Consider the following 27,903-nt stretch of genomic DNA (forward strand, 5'->3'; position numbering starts at 1 on the left):
GCACGAAGCAGAAGGATAAGCCGCTTGGTTTGGTGGTCCGCGGTCCACGTTCTGTTAGAGAATCCGCGCCAGGCGGTCGGCTCAGCTGGTGGCGTGCGGTTCGATCCAAGACGGAAATATCACTTCGCTACCTCGCCACGGCACGATTTTCGTTTCGACTGTTGTTAGCGGCTGCGTTCACGTGCGAAACTTGACGCACGATTTAATTTAAAATAATTTTGAAGGGAATTAGAATATCGAGTCGGTCGGCTTTTGACACAGTCACTTGTTTACTTTTCCGAAATGTTTTGCGATAAGATACGTAATCTTAAACCGCTGGCATGCAGGCCTTTGACAGATATCGTCTTGTTTGCTGCGACTTAACGACTTACCTGAGAATTAAAGGAGCGAAAAGTGCGGACAGTCCTCTGGGCTCAACACATCCTTCGCAGATGCGTCGTGCGGCTGTGTTTCTCGTTCATCGTCGTCATCACCTGGTAGTGAGAGGGTGTTTGTTGGCCTTATTCGTCATGTCTGTGGTTGTCAGAGAGGGGACACCCCCCTTACGCCATGGAACCCGAAGGTTCATCACCGAATTAACCAAAACCCTCCACCGGTCCCTGTCCTGGGCCATCATCCGCGCGAGAGTTAAGAAAGTCCCTGTGACGTAGGCAGCCCGGTAGACAAGTGATGTGTGAACGCCGAACCTAACCTATTCCTCGGTGGAGAGAATTTGCATTTGTCTTATTTGTATTCGCTATTTAACAACGTAATATTTATCGTACATTCGCGGTGAACAGGCTGCAGTTCAGAGGCAGCAGTTTCGAATGTCGTCAGGGTTGTTCGCTGTCGTAAATGAATTTTTTGTCTGTCCGGACAAAGGCCAGTCGGAACTTTTAAGCGAATCATGACCGCGCACTTCCAGGTCCTCGTTTGACGCTGGAGATTTTGCGCAGTTGAAATGTGCAGTAAATTCTCGCGAGTAGCTGAATGTCGCTCTGAGGTCGGTTCCGCACGCTTCCTTTGGATGCTGGCTGTTTGCTTAGATGGTTGTCACGTAACACGGAATGGCCCACTCATGGCTCGTATTTTCCCGATCTCTTGTGATTTTTCATGGTCATCGGGTGGCCAAGATCTGGCACGTCCCAAGTCCCGACGGGTGCACGGCCCTTCTGAACGCAGGTTTTTTCGTCGCTTATACCGAAGACAAGCCACGACACTGACATCGCCGCGCGAGTTCAAGAAATTTTTGACTGTCAACTTCGCCCTGCCCGAACACATTTGGCCTGAGCCTCGAAATTCGTCTACAGATACGCCACTCATGCTCCACCTAAGACCGAGTTCTTCATTCCACCCCGAATGAAACCTGATCCGTTGACAACCTTCCTCGACATTGTGAGTTGTTCTTTTAATCCGCAGATATCAAAAGTCGCGAATGAATTAACGACGCTGTAAGAGCCGATGTTTTGAGGTTGAGATCATTTGAGCCTGACCTGTACCCGAACGAGGCTCGGGTCCATGCAGGCCTCCGAGTGTTACTACTGTGAAACTGTGCGTATGAGCTGGCTCTCTGTCTCCGGAAATCTTCTGCGTTAGTGGAGGGCCAAATTCATTGCGGGTGACTCAGGTATGACAGGTGATAGTTCCGCCAGTAACAGGTTGATTCGACGCCGTGTAGTCTAAGCTACTAAAGAAGCGTCGTTAAATACGAGCAGCTTTATTGCTGTTTCGTTCCGACCTTCATAGAACGTGAAGTTCCTCTCCCTCCCTCCCCCTCTCTCTCTCTTTTCTCGCCATGAAAACAGCATCGAATAAGTAACGGAATCCTTTGAATGCTGGAAAGTAATTGCTTCATTGTGAATGTATTGGAACTTGTTCTCGAGTTATCGCCGCAGTTTTGTCAAATTTGGTGCAGAGGCCACGTGCCTGCGACAGCTGCGTGGATTTAGATTGTTTCAAGCGCAGTGTTCATTGAAATCTCCAAGACACTTTCCACATTTGCAGTTCACGAAGACGTCTGTCAGAGGAATTAACTGACAGAACGTTTCAGCTTTTCGGCATTTCACTTGAATTCGGTTCGTGTAAGCAAATGACATCAGAGTCTGAAGCGACGAACACGAAGTGATAACATGGCTTCGCGTCATCTGTACTCAAAGGAGCCAGAAATCTTGTTCTTGTCATTTGAAACCCTTCAGCGAGTTTTGTTCTTCGTGTCGAGGCGTTCTAGAGGAACCTGGAGTAGCCTCGGAGATTCATCAAAACGAAATTCGCTACTCGACTGTTTCTTCCAATTTCTGCGTTACAGCAATTACACAGGCCTTTGTAGAGATGTCCCTGTCACACTTTACATCACAACACGATATCCATCTTGTGCTGAGATCTGCAGCTGATAAACAGGTTATCAAGATTCCTGTAAACTATCATGTGGCTGGTACTTGTGCATTCGTTCTCATTGCAAACAAATGCTTTCACGAAAAAGCCTATCAGATATTACGCCTCACGGCTTTTCTGTTGTTCAGGTGTTCCGAATCGACTGACGCCCATTCGATATTGCCCTCCCGTCAGCACTTCTGTCTTCCGAGTGGTCTCTTCCCTCGGGTTCTCCAACCCAAACCCTTCCTGCTTCGTATTCTGGAGGTCCCTGGTTCAAACCTCAGCCCAGAGGCCGGCTATCCCAGACTGGGGTTGTTCGTGGTTTTTCTCGGGCCTTCCAGGCAAATCCCGGGTTAGTGCCTCAAATTTGGCCACGACCGCTTCATTCCACGTCTCATCCGACGCCATGTAGAAGCGTCGAAGTAGACAGGAAATACAGAATGTGGCTGGAGGATACGTACGAAATAACATAAATAAGGAAATTGATAAAAGGAGAAGTGGAAACGCAGAGAAGAAATTGAATGCAAGGAACAGCAAAGTAATTCGAACTGAATAAATTGATTCGTGGTGTTGGAGTGCTTTGATGTGTGCCCCTTCTGCACGCAGGTCGTGCGTTGTCCGCAGGTAGATAAGATAAGATAGGGAAAGATGAGGTGTGACGTGGTGTTGTGTGTTCGTACAGGAGTGTATATCTCAGTGCGCTGGCTGAGTGGGGCGCGGCTCCAGTGGATGCTGGACATGGCAGCTGAGGAGAGGGACTAATTCAGTGCTCTGTTGCGGTCTGAGTCATCCATCAGGTTTCGCGCCTCGTCTGTGTTGTCTCGAAAGCGGGCCTTTCTCAGTGTCCAGATTTAGCTGAAGTGAACGTGTATTTTATCCTGAAGGCTAGTGTTCGAAACACGGTTAGTGCTCTTCTTATGCAATAGCGGCGTAATTGGAATCGGTCGTAAGTCGGACTGGTGCCCGGATATTTGGCCGAGTTCCCCCCCCCCCCCAAGGGTTTGACAAGGACTAATCGGTTGGTAGATTGTGAGTTGCGGTTTGGTACTGCAAATGGGGCGATACCGCGGTGTCCGCAGAAAAGGCGTGAGTCTAGTCAGGCGTACAGAGTGATGGCATCGTACTGCCATCTGCGTTGCCCGGTCATGGTGTTCCCCGATGCTCGTTGTCAGCAAGACGACGACGACCTGGACTTGTCTCCGGATGGCGAGGAGCGGATGACGATGGGAGATGATGATGAAGAAGACCCTTACGAATATGACGACGAACTACCAAGGATGCCCGATTCTGCGGAACCCAATTTCCTTGACGATGATCTCATTCTGGAAGGTAAGCACTTCGACCGCTTATGGCGCGGCAGAAGAAGAACTTCGCAGTTCAATGTTTTGTTCACTTGTAGTATTCATTGGCTTCCGGGACATTGAATTTAAGCATTTAAAGTGCGTTTCAGAGACTGCGGGCTCTAATGCACGGGTTCGAATCTCACTTCCGTTTTCGATGTGTTTTTTTTTTTTTTGGGGGGGGGGGGGATGGCTGTTGTCTGAATCGCGAAGCGCCATGAGACCTCGCCCTGGTCATTCTGCCTTAACTTCTTTTCGGACATGTAAAAAACGCCGCCACCAAACCAACTGCAAGTATAAAGTTACGTGCACCCAAGACACGTACGTGCCTTCATCAGTTCCATCTGCTTTTCCCCCAAGACGTGCAGAAATTTCCTGTCCGTCGGCCGTAATCGGAGTTGGGTGGGCCAAGAGGGGTGTTCGGTTTGCCTGTTCGCAGGACGTACACACATGTGTGTCGTTCGCTTCGAACTGTTCAGTTCTGTATTGCAGCAGAATAGGAAAATTGCTGTCCGCTCCTGTTGAGGTAGCTTGCAGCATCATCGGTGAGCGTCAGAATGAGTAGTTCTGGAAACATTCTCGGAACATGTCTGAAGGATGGCATCTCGTTTGTTCATCAGTATTTCATCATAACTTTTAAGGAGGTACTGAAGAAAGCAACGAAACCCGACTGAACAGCTGCTTAATAGGACACCCGAGATACGAAACAGCGCACAGTAGAATCGTTCGGCGACACCGCCAGATTGCGCGTGTTCGAACCTCTACGTAGAAGAATTTCAGTGAAATTTTCAGAAAATCGATACAACATTGGTAACAAATATTTTTATTTTTATTTATGTATGTGATTCCCCGGGCAAGTCGGAGGATTCCCCGCATAGTTACTTCTACTCGCAGAAAAGTGTGCAGGTCTTCCTATAAAATGTTCCCTTGGTCATATTTTAACCAAAACTGGGAAATGGGAATTATTCGCACATTCCGGTGGCTGAGGCTCCCCGATGTTGGTCATTTCATGCCGTTCGATCAGCGACTGCCGCGTTTTTTTCTACGTGCGGACAGACAGACGGCGGAAACTTTTCAGTGCGCTTCGCCATCAGACACCACTATTAGATGCAGCACTCTTGTTATGTGATTTAAACATGTTTGTTTGTTTGTTAACAGTAATATTTGAACGAAAGTTATGCTGCCCGATCCAACTATAATTTAAGCCGGTCCTAGTTGTGACTTTTCAATAATAAGCTCATCGGAAAATGCAGAATCAAATAAGCACGTAATTTGTTCCTCCAAGGACTTGAGCATCGAAAGTTCAAAACCGGGTCGCAGAGATTCCATTCAACTATTGACACGTGTGTGTGGGGCACAGCTCTCCTTTGTCGCTTCTCCGTGTCTGTTTGTAGTGCCCCGAGTTCAAGGGAAACGTTTTTGTCTGCATGGGGTGTGCCATTTAAAACGCAACTCCGTACAAAAATGGAATGAGAATCATGTACACCCCCGTGTAGTAGTAGAAGACTGTCCCCAACCTCCACGTGTCTCTCGTCGCCCTGATCGTGGAGGCAGCAAGGACCTCTGAAACATCGGTAAAACTTCTACCACACTACGTGACGCAACAACCCAGAAGACAGCCATCTTCAGACTCACCGCCGTGAAAACCACAAATCCTAATTTTTATGTTAATTTTGAAATAGAATCCTTTCGCTGTTTGTGCGTTCTTTTCACTGGACGTTGCAGTGTAGCGTTTCGTATTCAAGAGTCCTTGGCTCATATACCTGCCGTCTTAAGTGGCGTATTTCTTATATTACTGTCTTGAAAGAACATGAACCGATCATAAAATCCCGTTCCATACCCAAACAGATAATTGCAAAACCTGTCCTGCGCTGGGCATTTGTAAGGCGTGCAAGCAATACAAGTTTGTTGACAATCTTCGATGTCACGCCGAACCGTCTTCAGGCTCGAGGTTTATGTGATCTCAAGATATGTTTAACATATATCAAATTGGTTGCAGACATATTAATATGTTGTTAAAATTAAGAGTAGTGTGAGTTAACTTATTGGATGAACGATGGATTTGAGTGGTTGTAAATTTTAGAAACGTTAAATACTAGAAGAATTGTCCTCTGATGGTGGTGTTAGGTTTCAAGACTTTGGCCTTACTAAAAGTGTGGTTTTCTGTTGCTGGTTTGGTTCATAGAGATAGGTAAAAAAAATCTTGTTAAGTTGGCAAAGAGATGTCGCGTTTCGAAGCTGACGTCGGACGTGACGAAAGCAAACATTCTGTCGATACTGATTGTCGAGAGACGCAGTCGTCTGTCGATCGATCGATCGATATGGCGTCCTGCGTGCGTTTAGCTGGTCTGTCCCTTCATTGTGTGAGAAAATTTAGAACTTCCTAATGCAGTGGCCACGTATACCTGTAATTACATTCGCTTTTAATTTTGATTTGTTAGATCTGACGAAAGAATGTGACTCGTCCTCGTAACGTTTTACTCCGGTTGGGCTCTGGTTGCTGTCAGCAGCCGTAACTCATCGATATAAATCCTGCAAATGTGAGGTTACGTCATGGCACACGTGACATTGTCATGTCCGTCTGTCCCGTCGTAATAAAACCCGAACAATTTATCGACTTTGTGGCTTTGCCCACTGATGAGACTGGGAAACGCTGACAGTCGTCAATCCCTTACAATTGCTTTCAGCTCTTATTATTATTTCTTCAGTCTGTAAGAAGAAAGAAAGAAAGAAAGAAAGAAGAAAGAAGTGTATGCAGGGAAAGCACGAAGGCATTCAGATTATACGGGCTTCGAACAAGATATCGTCTGAATTCCGGTCTGACAACCATCCTGGTGTTTTACGTGAGATTTATCGGTCGAGTCTTACAAAAATTGGTTCACGCTGAACGCGACGTGCATGTGAAGGTGGAACTGCGACGGGTTCAACGTCGAACCCGGACCCCCTGACCTTTCACGGCGGTCAGCACAACAATTTCGAGTCCCGACGTGCGCCGCTGCTCAAACGTGTTCTAACTTTACCTCACATACGCAACTTCGTTTAACGCTGATGCTGACTTGAAGGTGTCGATACGCTTCGATCTAAGTACCAAAGTTAAATTTGGCGAGAAAGTTTTAGTTGAATCGAAATCCGCCCAGGGGTTTCGGAAATGAAATTTGCGGATAAACAGATGCGACTCCCCTCGTGTGCGTTTGCTCCTGAACAAGCGATAGTTCCGATCTCTCGTTTCGTTGCGCAAAGTCAGAGATGTTCAGCTGCGCCAGAGATCAATACTGGTAGCTGCAGGGCCGTTCACCCTTCGTAAATCCACAGGCCAACGAGTGAGGGATGCAGCAGGATCGGCGTCGCGATGCTGGGAGGCATCTTCTCGTCTCGATTCGCCAGGTCTTCAGGTGAGTTTGCGTTCGGATTTAAGGTTTTCGCAGCCGCGTGGTCCCCAGCAGCTTTCAGTTTGTTTTGCCAAAATACATAACTCTCTGTGAGTTCGTAAGCACAGCTTTCCCAGGACCGTCAGGGTATGGGAATGACGCAAGTTCCGATGGCCCCTTTTTTTTCTGAATATTGACTTCCTTGTCGCGATGTGGAAACTACGCAAATCACAAAGCAACACCCATTTCTCCCCGTGTTTACAGTTCGCAATATAAACAGTGTAAATTGGCGCCATGTTAGTTCATTTGCGTGGTGTGAACACAGAAATATTATCATCCTTGAACGATAATGTGTTTGTTTGTGGTGACTGCATGGCCCACGTTCTTCAGTATTGGAAGGTAAGATCAGCGGTTTTCCATGTCACTTAATTTTATGTCGTGCAGCCATTGGTCGAGACAAATGTCGTGCCGTGATTGGTTGAAAGCCGTCGCGTATTTGCGGTCTGCCTTGTTCTTTTGTTTATTTTCGTCTGTGCTTCAGAAACGTTTGACTCCTTGATTTATGTCAGCCTTTAATTTCCCAAATGAATAAAAAAGTGTTTTCTTGCCTTCTCAACGTCTGGTAAATGCGTTAATCTGATTCATTTCGTTGTGGCTTATCCTTATTTATTTATATAATTTTATGAAGGGGACAGGAGAATCGTTGTTTAAGGTACTTTTATTGGCCCACAGATGGGGTAAGTCATTGACAGGTTGACCAACCATGAGAAATCAGAAAGGAAAACAATTGTCCATGCAATATTGAACCTTGCCATTACGTTCCACCTGTGTAGGATTTGATGGAAGCGTCTTGTCTTTGGTGATTCGTTTTCGTCTCCGGTTTATCAACTTTTGTGTTTACAAAGAGGAGTGTTTGAAGAAAAATAAAGTTTGATTTGGATGTCACGTGAAGTTGCGGATGACAGAGCGTATCGATAAATCAATAAGACATTGCAGAAAATTAATTTGCGTATCGAAAACACTTTTTACGTTTGTGGTATAAAATTGTTTCTGTTTACTCGAGTCTCAGCTGCTTCTGTTGCAGAAAATATGACACATGTTTGAATAGGGTAAAGTATTGAAACAAATTGAATTACTTTTTCTTGTATTTATCGTATTGAGGAAACAGATGGTTCATCGTCCTCGCGTCTGTTTCCTGAACAAAACGACGCCTGTTTTGGGGCTGGACCGTGGTTGGATTCTGGTGGAGTTTTGTTTGTATTTTACTTTGAGTGTTCGTGACTCGTGTGGTTCTGTTGTTGTGGGTTAAGGCAAATGCGTGCGGGAGAGATAGTTTGCCAGATGAAGACGTTCTCTTTGCAGTCCGTGAGAAGTTTGAGCTCATTATCACAGAGCTCTATTGCATCCAGTTGTCACGTATTAAATACCACATTACGAAACATGAGATTAAATTGAATGCTACCAGTAAAACACTTCGATATCGATGTCTCATGCGTAATCGATTAACTTCTGGGTTGTCCGCCGTGCTTCAGGTAAATTGCTGAAGTATCCTCAATAAGTCTTTGGATTGTTTTTTTTTTTTTTGGAATTTAGTTGACACATACAATCCGGATGTTGTAATAGGCTCGGAGTCATAGCTTAGAGAAGAAATTAGTAATGCCGAAGTATTTAGGGACGATTACACAACCTTCAGGAGAGATAGGAATACATGAGGGGGCGGAGTGTTCATTTGTGTAAAAAAAATTACATAGCTTGCGTGGAATTATGGGTGGACGAGGATTTTGAGATGTTAGCAGTTGAATCGAAAGGCAGAGACCCCAAATTCACATGGGATATCATAGGCATCTACAGTGCATGCGAGTTAAAGAAAGATTGGCGGCCCGAACCAGTTATTTAGGAAATTCTACGAAGCGTAGCATCATCGGAGGTGATTTGAACTTGCCCTATGCAAATTGGAATGGAAACGTGGAATGTACTAGTGGAAATCAGGCATTTATAAATAGACTGGTATAGGAAAATGGGTACACGCAGGTAGTAGAGAGGCCATCCCGAGGACGTTTACCTTTTCCGGCCTGAAAGTTCATTCACCTCTTGCAGCATTGTACAGGGGGTCAGTGACCACAGTGGGGTATTATTAGAAGTGGCCAACTCCCTTAATTTCTATTATTCTTCGATATTCAGCTGCGAGCGTAGCATCAGGCGAACCCTTCGCCATTAGTACTAAAATCATTAGGAAAATGCTAGCAGGGACTGGGAAAAAGCCATAGTGGTTCCTATTTACAAAGGAGGTGGCCGATCATTGGTCACAAATTACAGACCGGTCAGTTTAACATCGGTGGTCTGCAAACAAATGCAACACGTTATGGCGTCGTACCTGAGGAAAAACTGGGAGGAAAAGAATTGGTTATTCGAGGGTCAACATGGGTTCAGGCCGGGATATTCATGTGACAGTCAAGTAATCACGGTTTGTCAGGACATCGCAGACTCACTGGATAACGGAGGAAGGTTAGACGCGATTATAATCGATTTTTCGAAGGCCCTCGATTTAGTTCCTCACGATCGGCTGCTTACGAAAATCGCGGCATCGGGCGTGGACTCGAGGGTAGTCGCATGGGTAAAGGAGTTCCTTTTGGGCGGTGAAGGGAGGTGAATCGGGGTGAGGGCGGGAAGGCTGATGTGGAAATCTCTGTTCGTTATAACATTCTTCTGGAAAGTATGGTGCTGTGTTTGGTGAAAATTAACTTCTTCTGAAATGTGTCAGGTTTCATAGAAGTGATTTCGGAGGTGAGCCATCCAGACCATCAGTCGCTACTTTTTCATTTTGTTTGAATTCCCTCACTCTTCGTACACAGAAATACAATATGGCCGACTGACCATGTAATTGTTTCGCAGCGACGATGAGTCGACATCAGGAACCGGCGTTGATAAATGTGTAGCTGGGAGCCATCTATGAACAGCTGAATGAAGTGCGAGAAGGGACCAGAAGGCGGTGTGAGATGTTTTTGTCGTATTTTGGTTTTCGCTGTGGGACGCAACATGTCAGGTCAAAGTCTGACTACTCATCCTGTCAGTACCTTGGGTCGCCGAAGTGTGTCCGCGTCCAAAAATTTGCCTTTTTCTCAGTTGCTTCGCTGTCACACGTCCGCGCTCGACGTCTCGGTGTTGCAGAGTGAATGTTCCTGCCAAGATGCGACCTGAACTCGTAAGAAGAATTTAGGTGGGTGCAGCAGCCGCGTTTGTAACGGAACGTGCAAACATTTGTGTGTTATGGCGTGACTTTGCTGTGTTCACAGTTATACGAGATCAAATGTCTGTCTTCATCATCGTGTTACACACAGTATCTGATGTGATTCGCCGTTCGCCAAGTAGTTTTCAAATTCTACCCCTTTTTAGTAACAGGATGGTTCCCCTGGTGATGCCTATTAAGGTCCGTTACATTGTTCTAAACACATGTTGTGAGCCACTTGAATCCAATCACACTCGCGCTTTATATTTATATATGATGTTTAATGTTCTGCCTTCCCTACAGGTATTGTGGCTGAAGTGTTTAAAATATCTCGTCTGTCTCGTCTCACAATGTTCGGTGCAGCTGAACGGTGGTTTGTAACGTCACGTGATCTCCCCACACACACACAGCCTTGTTGTTTCCCCTGCGATAAAGCCACGCGCACTCCTAACCAGTGCCAAGTTTAAGAATGCGTGGAGATGTACCGCTGTTCCCCGTACCTCTGCATGAAAAATGTTGAATCGTTCACACATTTTCGAAGGATTTCTGGTTTTTCTTTGATTTTGTGATTTGCTTCGGTTTCTCTTGGTTTTGTATTCCGCCTTGGGAATTTCTGCGACAGTTTCCTTCGCCGTGTCGAATCCAATTCGTAGTTCACTGTCATCATTCCTTTGCCTGTGCTGTTGACGTTGTTGAAGACAAATACCATTAGATTGGATTGTCAGTTAAGTGGCATAGCTCTGTCGGTAAATTCACTGGCTAACTGTGGGGCTGAACCAGAGGACGATGCATACCGGTATCTAGCGCCAAGATCACGAAGTTTTGACTCGTCACACCGCCATTGTCCGTTGGTCACTTATTGCTAATAGGAGTAATACTGATGTAGCATATTAAAAAATCTCCATCATAAATTATACTACGACAATTACCGTAGATGACAAAGGAGAAAATTTATTTTTTAATAGTTTTATTTCAGTCGTTTGTAGGTGTTAAGTCATGAAAGCTGTTGAGCCAAGTTCAAACTAGCTTCCTGTTCACAGGCAATGTCAGAGGTCACTGTACTTTGTACGTACTATTAGTATGGAATCTGATGAACACAGCTCTGTAACTATTAGGTGCGAAAAACTGGTTTTCTTCTCGTCAGAGAACACACGCTTTCAGGTTGGCAGGAAGTTGTCCTAAGAAAGAAAGATACCAGCAGCTGTATAAACTGCAGGATCATTATGAGATGGAAAACTAGTCTGAATGGTGAGTGCCAAAGCATTAGGAAGCCTGACAATACTGGTCTGCATATGGATATCCAGTAGCTCAGTTGAGGTTAGAATTTCTTGAATATCAATAATATGGTTATTATTTCAAAACTTGTTGTTGTGTCTGACTAGTTAATGGCCAGAACATTTTGTAATACAAAATTGTTCATTTCTTCATTAAAGTTTAATGCTACAGGTGGAAGATTCCACTGCTTTGCCTGTGAGAAATTAACCTTAAAACTCAGTCACAATGCAGCAGTACAGGATCGTAAACTTAACGTACTCCTTCCATTCAACATTGATGCAGATTCCGGCCTCAGACTTGGATGAATTCTTTGAGAAAGAAACTGATCTTAACTGGCCCAGGATAGAGACCAACGGTGGGCTCTTCTGAACATGGTGTTGATCATCAGGTCACAAACTGACTGTCAATTTTCACAAGTAGACCTGTACTCCATGGAGTTACTTAATTTGTATGTTCCTTTCAGCGCACACGATTTGAATATACTGGCTCTAGGTGGGGGGGGGGGGGGCTGTTCTCTTTTGAAAATCTGATATTTGTCATGTAGGATAATAATGTTTCAAGGACTGCAGAGGAATAGCTTCTTCAGGTAAGTGTGTAAAGAAGCCTCTGTATAGTGATGACATAATGTTGGCTTTCATGAGTTTGTGAATTCTCAGATTCTCTCATCTTGTTTGTGACTCACATAATTATAAAGTTACATTCACATGGAATGAGGTAATCAAGAAGTCTTCTTTTGTATGGTAACTACGAGGCACCCGGAATGTAAGATGTGGTAGGATTCTGCAGTTCTTCATTGCAGTAGATGAAAGTAGAGGGGAGAAAGAAACATCTGATGGATAGGTAGTAATCATTTTGGAAACTCTAATTACAAGCTCATTTTATCGCTATTACGCCACTACGGCTGTGTAAAGTTTCGTAGTTGAATGTCTGCTCAGGTCCGTCTCGCATGCTCTTGATATTAACTGATCCGCCAACCGTCTCACAGGACTGAGTTTCCATTCCAGCAAAACTCTGTAGTCTCCAAAAACTGTGGGCACGGACAGAATAAAGATGAAGTGCAGACGTCACCAGAGATTAAGTTTCTGCGCGGTATTTAGTAACAAACAAGGAGAAATTAAATCTGAAATCTGAATGTGTAGTTCAGAAGATGAATTAATATCAGTGAACCATTGCTAAAAACAAGATATTAGATTATTTGTTTAAAATAATAGTCCTTTGATGCTGTGTAGTTTCGTAGACTCTGGAGACAACGGTGGTTTATTTCTCCAAATTGTTTGTATCGCCTTCAAGATTTTGTGGTACCAACCCGGAAGACCACAGTTGAATTCTATTATGACCTTTTTCCAGGAATCTAAATGTGACATTAGATAATGCAATATGTGCAGGGTTGGAAGTCTCTGCGATAGGAAAGTACGTTGTTTCTTTAACTTCTGCCTCGAGCTGTGTAATACTTATCTTGCATAGAATTGTTTTATTGTTTCAGTTCTATGCAGCAACCGAGTGAGCCAAATGACCAAGACTTACAATGACATCGAAGCAGTCACAAGACTACTGGAAGAGGTCAGTAGAACTCGAACTCTCAGACTGTTCCTTGCATGCGAATGGTTCCTGTAGGCCATTCATTATAATAATGTAAATAGATGTAAATATGGAACGTAGACAAAGGGTAACGACAGAGTTCTGAATAAAATATTTTCACCTGGAGAAGGTCTTGAACTTTGTACTCTTTGCCTAAAATTGTTGGGGCCAATCGACCAATACGATGATCTGCGTGGGATAAATAGCACGCATGGGAAAATAATGACTGCATGCAATGTTTTTTTAAGACCTGTTGCAAGATATTATTTTGAGATGTATTTGGATAAATAGGGTTTAGAAGGCTGGATTGGATTGTACCGGCTAAGCATAATGTTCAGTGGCAGGCTTTTTGAATGTGATTATGAACCTTCAGATTCCATAATTCCAGGCAATTTCTTTACCAGCTGAGTAAGTATAAAAATTAAAAGGAAATTTCCTTTTTGAATGCAGAGATTTTACCCTTTGAAGTACGTGCATGTGCGAGACATCTCTTTATTTGACTGTGAATTAGGATGACTTTTGCTACGCGTAGTGAACAGAGTGTGCAAAACTGACTTTTTTCTGTGGGTATAAAGAGCTCAGTCTCTGCGATGTTCTGAATGTTTACTTTAAAACTGCTATGTTTTGATAAATTATTTGCATTGCCACTTATGCAAATTTCTTGAAGGTCACCATCATAAGGTGACAGATTGTTAAACATGTGAGGTCAGTCCATGTGTGCTTATTGGCCGTTGGGTACTTAACAGTATTTACCTTTGTCTGAATGCAAGACGCATGGTACCACAGAAATATTATTTGGCCTTGTATCCATCACCATGGCACATGTTAGACAAAATTAAAGATTATTAGACAGACGCACTTGTAACGTTGTGTGTGCGCGCGCGCACATACACCTAATTTTTAAGTTAGGAATTGCTTGCTACCGTTCAGTTCAGAATCTTAAAATTTCCCATTCTCAAAACCTAATGATTAAAATACTCAAAACTGTTTTTGCCCGTTCTTTGTGTCGGTGTGAAATTTCATCTGTCTGAGGCAAGAACTTCAAATGAGCATCTTAAGGACATTTAACTGAGAAGGAGAGAGTTTGTGTTACGTTATGTTACATACAACATTTTAGTAAAGATATCTAAAATGAAGAGGAGACTATTTCAGTGATGTGGGCACAGGGCAAATGATAATATTAAAAGGGTATAAGTGTATGTTGTATTCAGAATGTTCAGCACACATACCATTTGTGGGGTTTTATGAACATGGTAATGAACCCTGCGTTAGGTAGAAATGATTAATTTATTGACAAGCTTAGCAACTAAACTCTGTATAGAAGGATGCTGCACGAGTGAGTTATGTATAAGCTTCTTAGTGGTAAATATCATTTCACAACACCCCGAAAGAAGAAAAACTGTGCCATATTTTTTGAAGAAGCTTTTCCATTATAATTAAAGGCACAGTGTCGTTGTTCGCCGAAAGTTTTAACTGTTTGGTGTCCACTTCGGTAAAGTTTATGCTTGTTCATTCATTGTGGTGGTAAATGATGTAAATCTCTATATAGGAAAATTAGGTTCAGAACTGTAACTGTTAAATATAACCAAGTAAGTCTTTAATTTGTTATCGAGCAATATTTTTTTGCTTGGAAACATAAATAATTTCCATTTTGTTATCTCAAGATGAAGAGTACTTTTAAATCAGTTGATCAACCTACATCTTTGAAGGATGAAGACCTAATTTTGTGGTGTTGTTTATAGCATGTTTCGAGACTAAACTTGTAGATAGGTTCAAAAATTATGACTTATCAGATAATCACGTATTGTTATCAGAAGATGGATAGCAGGAGCTGAAACAAGAAACTCTATGAAGCTGATCCCTTTGGGTCTTGCCAGGTGATAAATTGCCTGCAATTTATGAAACTGTAAGGTTCATTGCCATGTTCACAGCAGCTGATGGCTATATCCTGTCATGAGCCAAATAAATCCATTCCACATCCTCACATGCATGAATAGTCTCTTAAGGATTTTCAAGTACAGTTTTGTGTGCATTTCTCATCTTGCCCATGGATCTCCTCCTTTAGCCTCCTGATGTTTCACCTCACTCTAAATATTCCCCTCAGATCTGCTGAAACAGTCTCAGCCTGTGCCCTTCTGTTATGGCAGGAGTTCTGAATCAGGCAGCTGAGTTTGGCCCCGCCAATGTTCTTTTTGTACCCCATGTGTGGTTTTTGTAATGTTGTGCTGCCGTATATAATGCAGAATACCTGTATGTTATTAGAAAAGACGTATGAAAGTTGTCGCTATGTGTCGGTACCTTTTGCTGTAAGCAGTTACTGTTCAGTGTTGAATATCAGATCAGGAAGTAGGACATACTTTCTGATAAGAACTTGGAGAAATGCGCGGAAATTGCAGCGACAGAAACGAGAAGTCCGGTGTTGAAAGACCTCTCAAACAAATCCAGTATCAAATATCTCACTTATAACTGAATTTTTAAAGAAAATATTGCGTAACTTTGTGAACCTGTTTGTTATAGTAAGTAAGTTCTTAAATTGGCATGGTAACTTTCAGTGTGGATACCCAGATAGTTGATTTTATTGAAATCTGTTGAGTTGTTTTTGAGGTGGAACATGCTTGTTAACAGGCACAACCTTCGTTCTTTGGTGCAAGAATGATCAAAGGCACAGAAGTGACCTTGAGTCACAGTGCAACAGTGACATATCTGAGCGAATAACGCATTTAGAATGGCCGTACGCTCCGAGGAATTCACCCAGTTAATCTTGTTACCTGCTTTTGATGTGGTAAAAATGCATGCCACTCACTGAGGTGTATAGCCTCCTATTGTTTACAGAGCCTCTTCTGGTTAGTCACACTGCCTGGTGATAAATACCTTTTAGATTTAAGGGTCTCAAGGTTGTGAAGATGTCCATCATGGTATTCTGGGTTCTGATGTGATGTTTTGTAAGTGGTTACCAGCATTTCAGATAACGTTTTTCCTTTTTCTTCACGCAGAATATGGAGATGATGCGTTCTTGTGAATAGCTTTATGTAGCAGGTCCCTCATATTGAGTACCCTCTCCTGCACAAAGATGGCATCCAAAGCGAATACTTTTGTCCAGACAGTGGAAAGCTTCCTAAGTAAATTGTCCTGTACTGATTCCTGATCCCTCGAGTGATGGTTTTTATATTGCAGAAAGAGAAAGACCTAGAATTGACAGCTCATATTGGAAAGGAGTTGCTAGCTCATAACCAGAAGTTGGAAAGCAGCGTCGCAGCACTTGAAGCAGAACTGAAACATGTCAATGAGAAGCTGACGCAGCTTAACCATGAACTGGCAAAGAAGACGGAGCTCATTCAGATCCTCACAAATGATGTGGATGAATCTGGCTCAGAGTCAGGTAGCTGTATATACATGTCGTAACTGTTTGGTTTAGAAGATAATGTGAATAGTTTTTTACATGCTTTAGAACTTCTTTTGTTCCATCTTATCTTAATTCTGTAAGATAATGATAATTGTGACTGCTCACTCAAAAGTTAATGTCAGAAATATGTCATCTGCCGTAGGAACCTGTGAAGTTTCACTCTTTTCGGGTAACAAGGCCATAGACAAGTGAGCAGTCTTTTGTTACAGTTCATTGTTTACATTCTGAGAATGTTGGTATTTGGATGTGAATATTGAAGGTTAGCATTTGGCAACACTGTTAAGAATGTCTTCACTGATATCAAAGGATGTCATTCCTTTCATAATGTAATATAAAATATGTCTCTAGATATTTTTGTTATTAGGAAGGGAATGCTTGTAAGTTGTGAAACAAATGGTATTATTGCCTAAATGTGCAGAAGTCAATTCACCGTTTGTAAAAGAATTATCTAAACTTTATAACCTTCAGTCTAAATAACTTAATTCTAATTGTGAGTTGTATTCAAAAATTAGAGTAAAGAAATACTCGCAGGAATTACATTTATCAAATATGATTCCTGTTTTGATATCAACTTACACTTGATTTCAACAAGTCATTGTCATGTAACCTATTTCTGTAATCTGATGGCTCATACTCTGTGTGGATATGTGGTCAGTATTTATTATCAAATACAGTTGTGTTCATAAAAACTCTAATAATTTATTCAAAACGGGCAGTTTGTCTTCATGTCTCCTTCAGAATCTTTCTGGTGTCTGCCTAGTCTTTATCTTAGTCTTTGTCACATTTTAATTTCATGAAATTTTCCCATGTTGATATAAATGCCTATTCTGTGTCACAAATCTTATGTACCGTCATTCTCCATCTATTATCGTTGGTGTTCACTACTTCAGCTTTCATCTGGTGGCTTATCACAGTCATAAAGTGTGCAGTAGGTACTTATTTGTTACCCTGACCACAAACACTGTTATCACCATTCCTATTCTTGTCGGTGATTATCAACATGAAATGACTGTAGCGGTTGTTCCTATGTTTGTGATTCTGATGTATCATAATCCTGTTATTCTGTATCTAAGCTTAATATCTCCCCCCCCCCCCAGGGGCGGTCCATGTCCAACATATTGTTAGACTAATTGAAAATAAAAATATCCCTAATTTTAAAGTGGCTATAAAAGTTGCTGTAAAGATAATTGGCAGAAAGACAGTAATTTCAGTTATAGGCCATATGGTTTTATTGTTCTTGTATTCAGTCACTCTAATCATGTTATGTTTGCATTCCCTTCTTAACATAATTAACATCAGAAATTGAAGACCAAGTGTTGTGTTAGTACGGATCTCCAGTTTGTATTGATTCATGAAAAATAAGGAACTTCAATTGGGATTGTTAAAAGAATAGAAAGTTGTAATATTTATGTATAAAAATGCATAAATTCTCCTGAATACTCATATTTTAATTGTATTCTCTTCATGTCATGAAAGAAGATTAGTGTTATCTTCGTTGAGATAAGAAGTAAAATTTGTAAATCTTCCATCACAATGAACACTTTAAGTGGTGACATTACTTTGAGAATAAATTGTAATTAAACTGCTAAATTTACTATTAATGAATTTATTAATTATTAAATTGTTCTCATAAGAATATTGGATGGCTGAATTAAAAGTAAATCAAGTTTGAGATGAAAAAATTAGTTTGTCCTATGTAGAGTTTGTATGATATTTTAATTCTTTTGCTTAGCTGGATGGCTGTGAGTGGCTGTAGGCTGGACAGCGAGTATTCGGTTCACAGAGTGGCTGAAACATGCTGCTTTTCCCCGGCAGGTGTTCAGGCTCAGATATGCCTCTGCCTAAATTTCACGCCTGTGGTTAAAGTTACGATTGACACTGACATTTATGTCATCAGGCACTCCTTCAAGTCTCCGCTGCATCAACTCGGAATTCATGCAGCGTCGAATTACATCCTTGGAAGATGAAAACAGACAGCTGCGCTGTGAAGCAAGCCAACTTACACTTGATACGGAAGACTGTGAGATGGCCGAACAGAGACTGGTGCAAGACATAGCATCACAGCTTGGTAAGCCTGTATTGCTTTAAGTAAACCTTCTCTGTCTCTTGGGTCCTGTGTTTTTGAAAGGAGCCAGTCATGGTCCAGCATTTGGCTTCATTGTCTGAAGAAAATCAGGAGTAGCCTCAGAATGTGTGGCTTCCAGGCCGAGAGTGAAACATGGAACCTCCCAAAAAGAACAGGAGTTGTAACTCCTCGGTCGTAACACATGTATATTTTCATATAATTATGCCCAGAAGTGTGTTCTCCTTGCATGCAGATTCTGCTGCACTTGTCTGTTCTGTGGAAGTCTTTAAATGAAATATTAACCTTTGCTGACAATCTGTGGATGTGGCGCCATTTTGAGTAACATGAGGGCATGCATTGCTTTCACATCTGCCACATGTCTTGTTAGATCTAATGACTGCTTTCATATAAATACTTCCGTCTGTGTGTTACTTTAACTAATATAAAGATTTCCGTCTTCTGGGTTGTTGCGCTGTGTAGTCTGGTTGATATTAACCAACGTTTCAGAGGTCATACTGCCTCCGTCATCAGGGCGATGAATAACTAATATAGATTCCCACTGTCTCCATATCAGACACAATTTCAACGTTTCACACCATCAGTATGTTATGTAATGCACATCAGTGATATACATAGGCGTACAGAATTTCATGAAAGTCCTTTGATAGGGTACGTAGATTGGGGCATTCATGCACATAAACTTGACAGAGCTATAATGCTATCCTTTAGTGAACAGCTGTCCCATGATGTGAAGTTGATGACTTGAATTATATATTGTCTTTTAGGTATTAAATATTTTTATTTTCTTTAATATAGTGTGTTAATTTAAATACTTCTGCATTGAAGGGGGATGAGTACTAGTTGAAAATAAAGGGTAGTCATTTTCCTCTTCTCAGTATTGAAGAACTTATGGACATCTGAAGTTCTCAAGGCAAGGATTTCTAAATGTCTGTAGCTAACAATGAGCATGCAGTTTGGTATGCATCTGGCAACACTGCTGACCAGGCAACTCGGTAAACATTCACTTAACACGCGGCTAGAACAGGACTAGCGAGGGGCGACGTGGTATGGCGCTGCTGTATACCAACAACCAATATGTGGATATCTGTTTTGTTTATGGATTCTCTGGTGGGAATGCAACGAAATCCGTTCAGGAATGTGAGGGACAATTCCGAAATCAACGAACTGACTGACGAGTGTTTTCAAAACTGTGTTTATGAGGGAGAGGTGAATTTCTGAACCAGTGACCTAGCATTTGGTACAGCAAATTGTTGACAAAGAAGAGGTCATTGGTGAGATGGTGGACTAGTCTAATCACTAGTGTTAATAGAAAATCTTGGTGAACTCATGTGTAATGCATGAGGGTCTGGAGACTCAGTTATTACAGTTATCTGTTCCACCAACAGATTGTTCAAGCTCTTCAACCTGAGGTTTACCCAGCATGTATGATGTTCTTTGACTGGTTCTTTCAAAATGATCAGCACATTTTTTGTTTGCTGATGAGGTGATGTTTATGAGGGATGGAATAATAAACCACAGAAATACCCACTGATGGGGTTTGGAAAATCCAAATGTAACAAATGAGACCCTGTTTCAACATAGATTTTCTCCAAATGTCAGGTGTGGGCTTAGTGACAGTAGACTTACTCGACCATTCATATTTGAACGCCGCATAACAGCAGAGAGGCGCCTAAACTTTCTCAAAGATCACCTGCCAGAACTGCCAAAATATGTGCTGCTTTTGGTCAGACGAGACATGTGGTTTCAGCACGCTATTGCACCAGTGCACTTTGTTAGATTTGTAAGACGGTTTTAAGGTCACTAGATCAGCTGGGGAAGACCACAGTCAACAGAATGATGCCTTTGAATTATTTTTTATGGTAGCACACAAAAAGCCTTTTCAATTCCCCAGTACAGATAAAAGTCATGGTACCATACTTCATTAAGCAAATAGTTATCTTTCAAAGAGAGTTATCGTTTTCCTGAGGGATATTAGTGGCCACTCTGAGCAGTATTTCCACAAATATGTAGAATAAACTAAATGATTGGTACAGGAGATTGACATTGGTCACCAAAATAATTTCGTTTTATTTTCAGCTTGTGATGACCTCCCCCAAACATATGTGAATTATCAACTTTTACGTCATGTGACATCTGTATAATGAGGGAAGTAAGGCAGAAGAAGAAAATGAAAGTTTGTTCTAATTTATTTATTTATGTTGTAGCTGCTGCCAACATGGAGGTTGATTGCTTAGCAGATGAACTGCATCGTCAGAAAGAGGAGAGTCGTCAGCAACATGAAGAACTCGCGATTCTCACCAGCAAATTACTTTATGCAGAATCCCAAATTCAGAAGGTTAGTAATGTGATATCGCAGAGTGGGTATTGCATTTCAGAATTCAGTTGAATACACAGTGAGTCTGTCTCCAAGAAATTTTTCAGGTGACCATGAAGAACACGTCTAACATCATTTGTTTTACTTGTCTTTCAGACAAGTTTTAAGTAAAATTTTACACTTTACTTTGTGTTTTGTACTAAGTAACAGATGGCTCCTCTTCATAGCACCACAACCCTCAGACCTCCTTGTTGACCTGTAATACATAAAAGATGAACTGGCAAATCCTACAATATTCCTAAGCACTGACTAAAGTGACCGACAGGATTGAAGGCAGATGGTGCGCAGGAAGAGAGTGAAATGTAAATTCTGACAATAATAATTTTTTGCACACTTCCAATGCTTATATCATATGCTTCAGTAGTACATTACTGCTCTTTGGCAACATTGTGGACTGGCATGCTGACATCTACTTCATGCTTGAAGTAACTACTTTATACACCAACTACCCAAGTGAGTGTACAGCAAGTGACTGAAAGTGATTGGCTAATGAGGGCATGTGACTGTAGATGCTCAGCTGCTATCATTCCTGGTGATCAGTGACGAGAAATAGAGTGGTAATGGCACAGTGGCCTAGATAACTACATTGTACTTTGTTACAGCTAACAGCAGAGAACGAAGGGCTGTCATCGAACCTACACATCACACGAGAAAATCAGGGACATTTAGCTGGAGAATTAGCAGACCTGAAAGATCGATACGCTGAAGTACTGAGCTTGCTTCGAGATACACAAGAACAGCTGCGTAGGCAGCGAAGAAAGGGCATGCCTCAAGTTCGTGGTGGGCTCTTATCTTCATTGGGACCTGTCACCAACCCAGACTCTATAGCCTCAGAGTTAGAAAGTTCTCTGTATTCAGAACTGAGTTTGGACTCTGGAATTGGTGCTGACCACAGAGACAGAGTGTGAGTATCATATTAACTGGCGCAGTTCTGAGTATTTAAGGCACAAGTTGGAAGCTACGGCAGATAGAGCCGTCACCTTCAGATTTTCAGTTTTGCAGAGTGAAAATGCGTTCACTCTTGGCAGAGAGGCGTTTTCTTACAGTATTTGCAGAATTGTAGTTGCCATGACAGTCCCTCATAAATCCATGTCCATTCTTCATATTATATAATGTTATGATTAGGCACTGAAAGATTTCTGACTCACGGTTGCTATACTTGAGACCTGCATAGTTCAGTTTGTGTGTTGTACACATTAACATTTGCTTTAATTATCAATTGATAGTAAAGCAGATTAATATCATTTCAGGTCCCCGAGTTTGTAGTGTGTCATTATATTGTCACTCTTTAACAAATGTAAATTCTGTCAACACGTGAATGATTGGTTAGGAGTGCAAATAACATGTAAACAGGACCTGTATCTCTTTAATATGTTTATAAATACACTAAGAGACTGGTAATCTCTTACCAGGTCAAACTACAAAAAGGTGTTTGAAACAGTTCGATGTGCATCTCGAGCATCATCAAGCAGTACTGGTGGCAGCCCTGTCCACCAGATCTATCCTGCTACCCCTTCAGCACATCTACCATCTGGGCCCAGTATGACAATGATGCAAACCACTGCTACTCCTTCGTCAGGTGGACCTCGTATGAGTGCTTTTGTGTCGGTATCCTCAGGAGGACCCAGTATGGGAGTACCACAATCTTTACGGCCAAACAGTAGGATAGGAGGTGGCTCTGTATATAGCAGTTCACTGAGTTTTCCCAGCATGGACTCCCAGCACAGTGACTCTGAATTTTCCGTTGTCACAGACACAAGTGACGATTGCTATCCGTGAGTATGAAATAACTCAGTACATTTTACAGTTATATTCGTGATTATATAATGGTCCCTGTGCACATACATACATACTGGGTTGTGTGTGACTTGTGTTCAAAACTTTTGCGCAAGAAAGGTACAGGGCACTTACGTCAGAAGTATACATAGGATCTTTGCCCCACCCCCACCCCCGGTCCATGTAAGTTGACATGAGCATGTGAGTGCAAATGCTTACCGCATTCGACAGGACCCACATAACCAGCTTGTCAGTAGTCTTAAACACCGCCCACTAGCCCCATTGGCCACCCAGTCCAACAGCAACCTGTCTGGTTAGGTATATGTATATGGGACAGCCTGGGCTCCGCAGACATGTTAGATCTGTGATGATGATGATGATGACAGAGACTACTCTTGAAATTTCATTTTTTTGTGGCCACCTGATGTGACTGATTGACCTATGAGTCTCTGAAATGCTGGAAACTTATGAACGCACAGACAGTGCCTGATATGTTGGAAACTGATTTCATTCTGACAACCCTGATTACCTGAGAAAATTTTATTGCATTTTTGTAGTTTACTTTTCTCGCACCGTTATGATTTATTTCAACATTAGAATATATCGATTAGTACAGAGATAACTAGTCACCAGAAGATTGAAGTATAGTGAAATCTCACAATGTTGTATGTATCAGATACACTTTGAACACTGAACAGTGTCCACCATAATTGCATTATAATAAATTAACTGTTATCACAAACCTTTTGAGACTCATTACCTCTCCGTAATATTGTACGTGCCGTACGTTTGTTTCCGCAGAGGAGGAGCACGGGCTGGAGTGCCTGGTGTTCCAGGTGCGGCTGATCTTGAGGCAGCCCTACGTCGACTCACTCCTGCAGAAGTTCTGGCTCGACGGGCCACGTTAAGTTCTGGCCTGGCTTATACAGGTTATGATTATCCTGATGGCCCTCACACTCCACCCAGCTACCTCCCGTATGGATGTCGCACACCGGACAGCATCATGTCTACGGGCAGCAGTGGGCTTAGTGGTTTCAGTGGCCATAGCACAGGCAGTTGGAAACTACCAGAAAAATTACAGGTATTTTTCCTGTTAAATGAAGTCGGACATGGATAATTGTTTTTTCCACTGACATTGCACATCCACTGAGCAGGATGAAGATTATTCCTATATAATTACTGTAACTCTTTTTGGATCATTTGCGAACATTTATGATCTATCCCAATACAAACCTCATATGCATATCTTCAGTGTTTTGTTAGCTATTACCTTAAGGTAGATTTTGCACATTCACCATTTTGATGTTTTGTCATGCCATGTACAAGGCGCGTCCCAAAAGTAAGTTTCCCTGGGGCCGTTTACAGAAACAAAACACAATTTCATGGAAATATTTATTGCAACAGATACAGCAAGTGTCCAGCTATTTTTCAACATATTCGCCACCGGAATTGAGACATTTGTCATACCGTGGGACCAACTTTTGAATACCTGTGTCGTAGAAGTCTGCCGCCTGGGATTGGAACCACTGTGTGACAACCATCTCCGCCTCTCTGTCATTCTCAAAACGCTGACGCTGACCGGATAGGAATTTCTTGATGTGTAGGAAAAGATGGAAATCACTGGGAGCGAGGTCCGGGCTGTAGGGTGGATGATTAAACACCTCCCAGCTGAACTCCTGCCTAGCGTTATCACTGACCGCACTTCACAGTCGGCGGGAGCTGGAATAAGAACCTCCATCTTCAACAGCTGCAACGATGCTACTGTGATAACGCGGGAAGTGCCGTTAGTGCATGCGCCATGCTACGTCATTGCTCTATCACATATGCACAGTCGCTTCGCGCAATATAAGGTTTGCTAGCTGTGGGACGAGTGGGAAACTTACTTTTGGGACGCGCCTCGTATTTTGGTAGAAGTTTACCAGTATTGCAGGAGTGCTGGCGAGATGATGCTGGAGGCATGTTGATGGTGCTTAGTTAAACACCAAAGCGTTACCTTTTAAGTAGGTGGTTTGTACAGGTCAGTGCATCTATTCAGTAGAATGGAATGTTGTAAAAAAAAAATATACTCTATGTTTATAGATTGTAAAACCCCTAGAAGGATCATTGACATTGGCCACCTGGTCTCAACTTGCAACCCCCACACTTGGTGGACTTTTGGATGAGAGGCCAGGAGTAAAGATCCGTGGCGGACGCCAGTTAGAAGACCTTGGGCTGGAACTGTACTCTCTGTCAGACCTGGAAGAAGACGAAGAGAGTGTAAACCCTGGCAAGAGCTTTCAGAACACTGGCTCTGTATACACATACACAAACAGCATGGTGCTACATCCTGATGATAACACCAGTGTCACACCCAGGTCAGAACTAAAACATGCATAATCTTCCACAAAACATTTCTGATTATGTGTATCGCAGATTGAGAAAGAGGTTTGGAGTGACAGTTTGGCAGTACTGTCAGTTGCTTGATCCCTTATTCCAGTATTCCCCTTCCGCCTTCTTCACATGGAAGCAGCGGTTTTGCTATTTTGAGTTTGTCTATTCAGCTTTTTTTTTCCTCCGTTCTCAAAAACATTTACTTTGCCTTCCAATTTGTAGACATACATTCTTGTGCTATTCTACTTTTGATGTCTTCCCAAAACAATTCTGTGGGATTTTAATTTGGATGGTACAGAGGAAGGTTCAGTGCATTACATCGATAGTATTTAATTTTATCATTGATTCCATCAATGATTCTGATTCATCCATTTCTTGCTGAAGAGCAGATGACAGAGCGTACACTGGTGTTTCAGGTATAAATCAAATACAGTTGTTTTTGTTATAGAGAAATGTGAATTTTTAGTTTTGTATTGTGTTATAAAAGTGTATGAATTTGAGCCATCTTAACATAACACCTTTTGTTGGTGAGTGTACTTGTGACTTATAAGAATTTCACTCTCTTTGTCGTAGCCGAATTGAGACTTCAACATAAGATGCATTTTTCACATATTTCTTACAGTTGCTGAAATATTTAAATGGAAGGGAAATTTATACTGTCATCTCACAACTTGAGAATTCTTGGATTGATTTCCATACAATTTTTATATGTGTGAAACACAAACATAATCATGGTGATTTGTGAGAAAACAGTGAAACTTTTGTGGGAAATTCATAAATTTTAATGACTAGTGAGTACGGTGAGATATTGTTATTTCTGCTGGTGGAAATTTGCTTTAAGAATGTGGCATAATGTCATCCAAATCTCAGCTGATAAGTGGAGCACGTACATGGTAGAACTCCATCTCTCTAGTTTTAGTAATGTTGATTAGTTTTATGCATGTTTTATACTAAAATGAATTTCTGCAAAATAATATTCCACTTATATACACACACAAAAATTGCTTGGGAATGGTTAAAAGTGTGAGTTTAAGAATGTGGGTGATTTCTTGGCCCTACACATTAGCATTTCTTCGCCATTGTAAAGAAGTTATCTGTTCCTATTCATGACCTTTCATTCATAGGTTAAAGTATTGTTGTCATAATGAAAACATTGGCTCACACACACACACATTTTATGTATATAACAAAATGTTTCTTGTGCAGCGTCCGTGGCAGCCAGATGTGCACAGTGGCAAGCTCAAGACAACCAACAGCCCCTCAGACACCTGTTGCCCTGAGTCGACGTGGCTCAACCTCAACTTTTTCAACCACATTAGGCCTAGCCAAGATGCTCAATGAACGAGGTATCAAGGCTGTTACTCCATCAGCAGTGGCTACTCCATGTGGGGATAGAAGTTTCACCCCAACTGCAACCCCTTGTAACAGCCCAGATGGTACCCCACCATCTTCACCACCACCGTCACCGCCTCCATACAACCCTCTGAAATTTCCAGGTATTAACTTTCTTTAAATATATATTTCATTTAAGGGAAACTTGTTTTATTCTGGCCAAATGTCACAGCTGAGAGTTAACACTCCTGATTCATATTTGAGGGGTTCTGGGTTCAAATCTCAGTCCAGAGACTGGCTTTTCTGAGTGGGGCTTTTAGTGGTTTTTTTCTTAGTCCCCCCAGGAATATGCTGAAAGATTACCTTGAATTAGGCCATGACCACTTCCATATAATTTACAATTTATTATTTTTATTAATTGTTTTGTCATCTGATGCTATATATTGCCAGTTACTGACTTTGTTTTTAAACAAATTACAAATAAATACAGTGGAACCTCGATATATCGCGGCTGTGATCATGTCCCCCAATATGATAGCATGTTTTATGTTGTACAAATTTCTATGAAATGTTTTGGTTACATTATGAGACTGTATTGCAACATTCCTTGCTTTAGTGTGCAGGTGTATTTTAGTCACTGGATAAATATGCATAATATCAGGGATTCCAAAATTAGATAAATGTCAATTTCACATCTAATGTGCGTACTGAAGCTGTCCCCTGAAACCCGCATTATATCGAGGTTCCACTGTGTTATATTATTCTGAAGTTAATTCCAGAAATATTGTAATTGATACCTATTCTTGCCCTTAACCTGTTCCCACTTTTTTTTTCAGGTTTCTTATCCAGTGGTGCAGATCTTCTAAGATGGACTCTTACAGGGGATAGTGAATGCCAAGCCATAAAAGCACATAGCAAGAAAAAGCGTAGCAAAATGGCTTTGTCCCGTTCTGAAAGAAAGGTGACCTTTGCACTTGAAGAATTTGGTTTTGATACTTCTTAAGACTATATATATATATATATTCTTTCCATAGAGCACTTTGCACTATGTTACAAGGTGTACACCATCACTTTTGAAGTATTAATTCTGGCATTTGTTAAACTGGCGTGAATATATTAATTTTGTGAATCGAGTACAAGTTGTCACCAAATAATTAGAGTTTCGTTGCTATGGAAAACATGAATCTGACTAAAGTTAACTGCTTCCTTAATTATTCTGAGTTATTTTGGAAAAGTGATTTTTGCAAACAAATATTAACCTGCATTCGTTCAGGTTAATGTTTGTTCTTATGTCGTATGTTACTAAACCGAGTTAATTCAGATTATGGAGAAAATATGTAGATGTCAGTAAATGTAAGTCTGCTGATTAGAGGTTTGCATGGGCGTCAGTCTGACCCAGCTTAAGGGCAAGGCCTGTTCCTGG

General features: G+C 41.8%; 1 protein-coding gene across 10 annotated transcripts in view; it reads left to right on the top strand.

Annotated features, from left to right (window-relative positions):
• milt (trafficking kinesin-binding protein milt) overlaps window positions 1-27,903 on the top strand; it is a 67,520-nt gene that overhangs the window by 29,422 nt on the left and 10,195 nt on the right. For 5 of the 10 annotated variants that reach the window (XM_022086596.2, XM_022086587.2, XM_022086591.2 and 2 more), the window contains 10 exons: window positions 13,045-13,121; window positions 16,314-16,518; window positions 18,440-18,610; window positions 20,833-20,963; window positions 21,605-21,906; window positions 22,415-22,777; window positions 23,580-23,859; window positions 24,858-25,132; window positions 26,355-26,644; window positions 27,317-27,441. In XM_022086596.2, the coding sequence (XP_021942288.2) occupies window positions 13,045-13,121; window positions 16,314-16,518; window positions 18,440-18,610; window positions 20,833-20,963; window positions 21,605-21,906; window positions 22,415-22,777; window positions 23,580-23,859; window positions 24,858-25,132; window positions 26,355-26,644; window positions 27,317-27,441 (2,219 nt within the window). Of the gene's footprint in view, window positions 1-1,398; window positions 3,682-6,907; window positions 7,085-7,989; window positions 8,170-11,154; window positions 11,535-13,044; window positions 13,122-16,313; window positions 16,519-18,439; window positions 18,611-20,832; window positions 20,964-21,604; window positions 21,907-22,414; window positions 22,778-23,579; window positions 23,860-24,857; window positions 25,133-26,354; window positions 26,645-27,316; window positions 27,442-27,903 lie in introns of those variants that run through there. The other 5 variants (XM_022086590.2, XM_022086588.2, XM_022086592.2 and 2 more) reach the window with 5 other exon arrangements.

Source organism: Zootermopsis nevadensis, unplaced genomic scaffold (assembly GCF_977971745.1).
Source record: "Zootermopsis nevadensis isolate Lab colony 2312 unplaced genomic scaffold, Znev_1.0 Znev_ptg000019l, whole genome shotgun sequence".
Classification (NCBI taxonomy): domain Eukaryota; kingdom Metazoa; phylum Arthropoda; class Insecta; order Blattodea; family Termopsidae; genus Zootermopsis; species Zootermopsis nevadensis.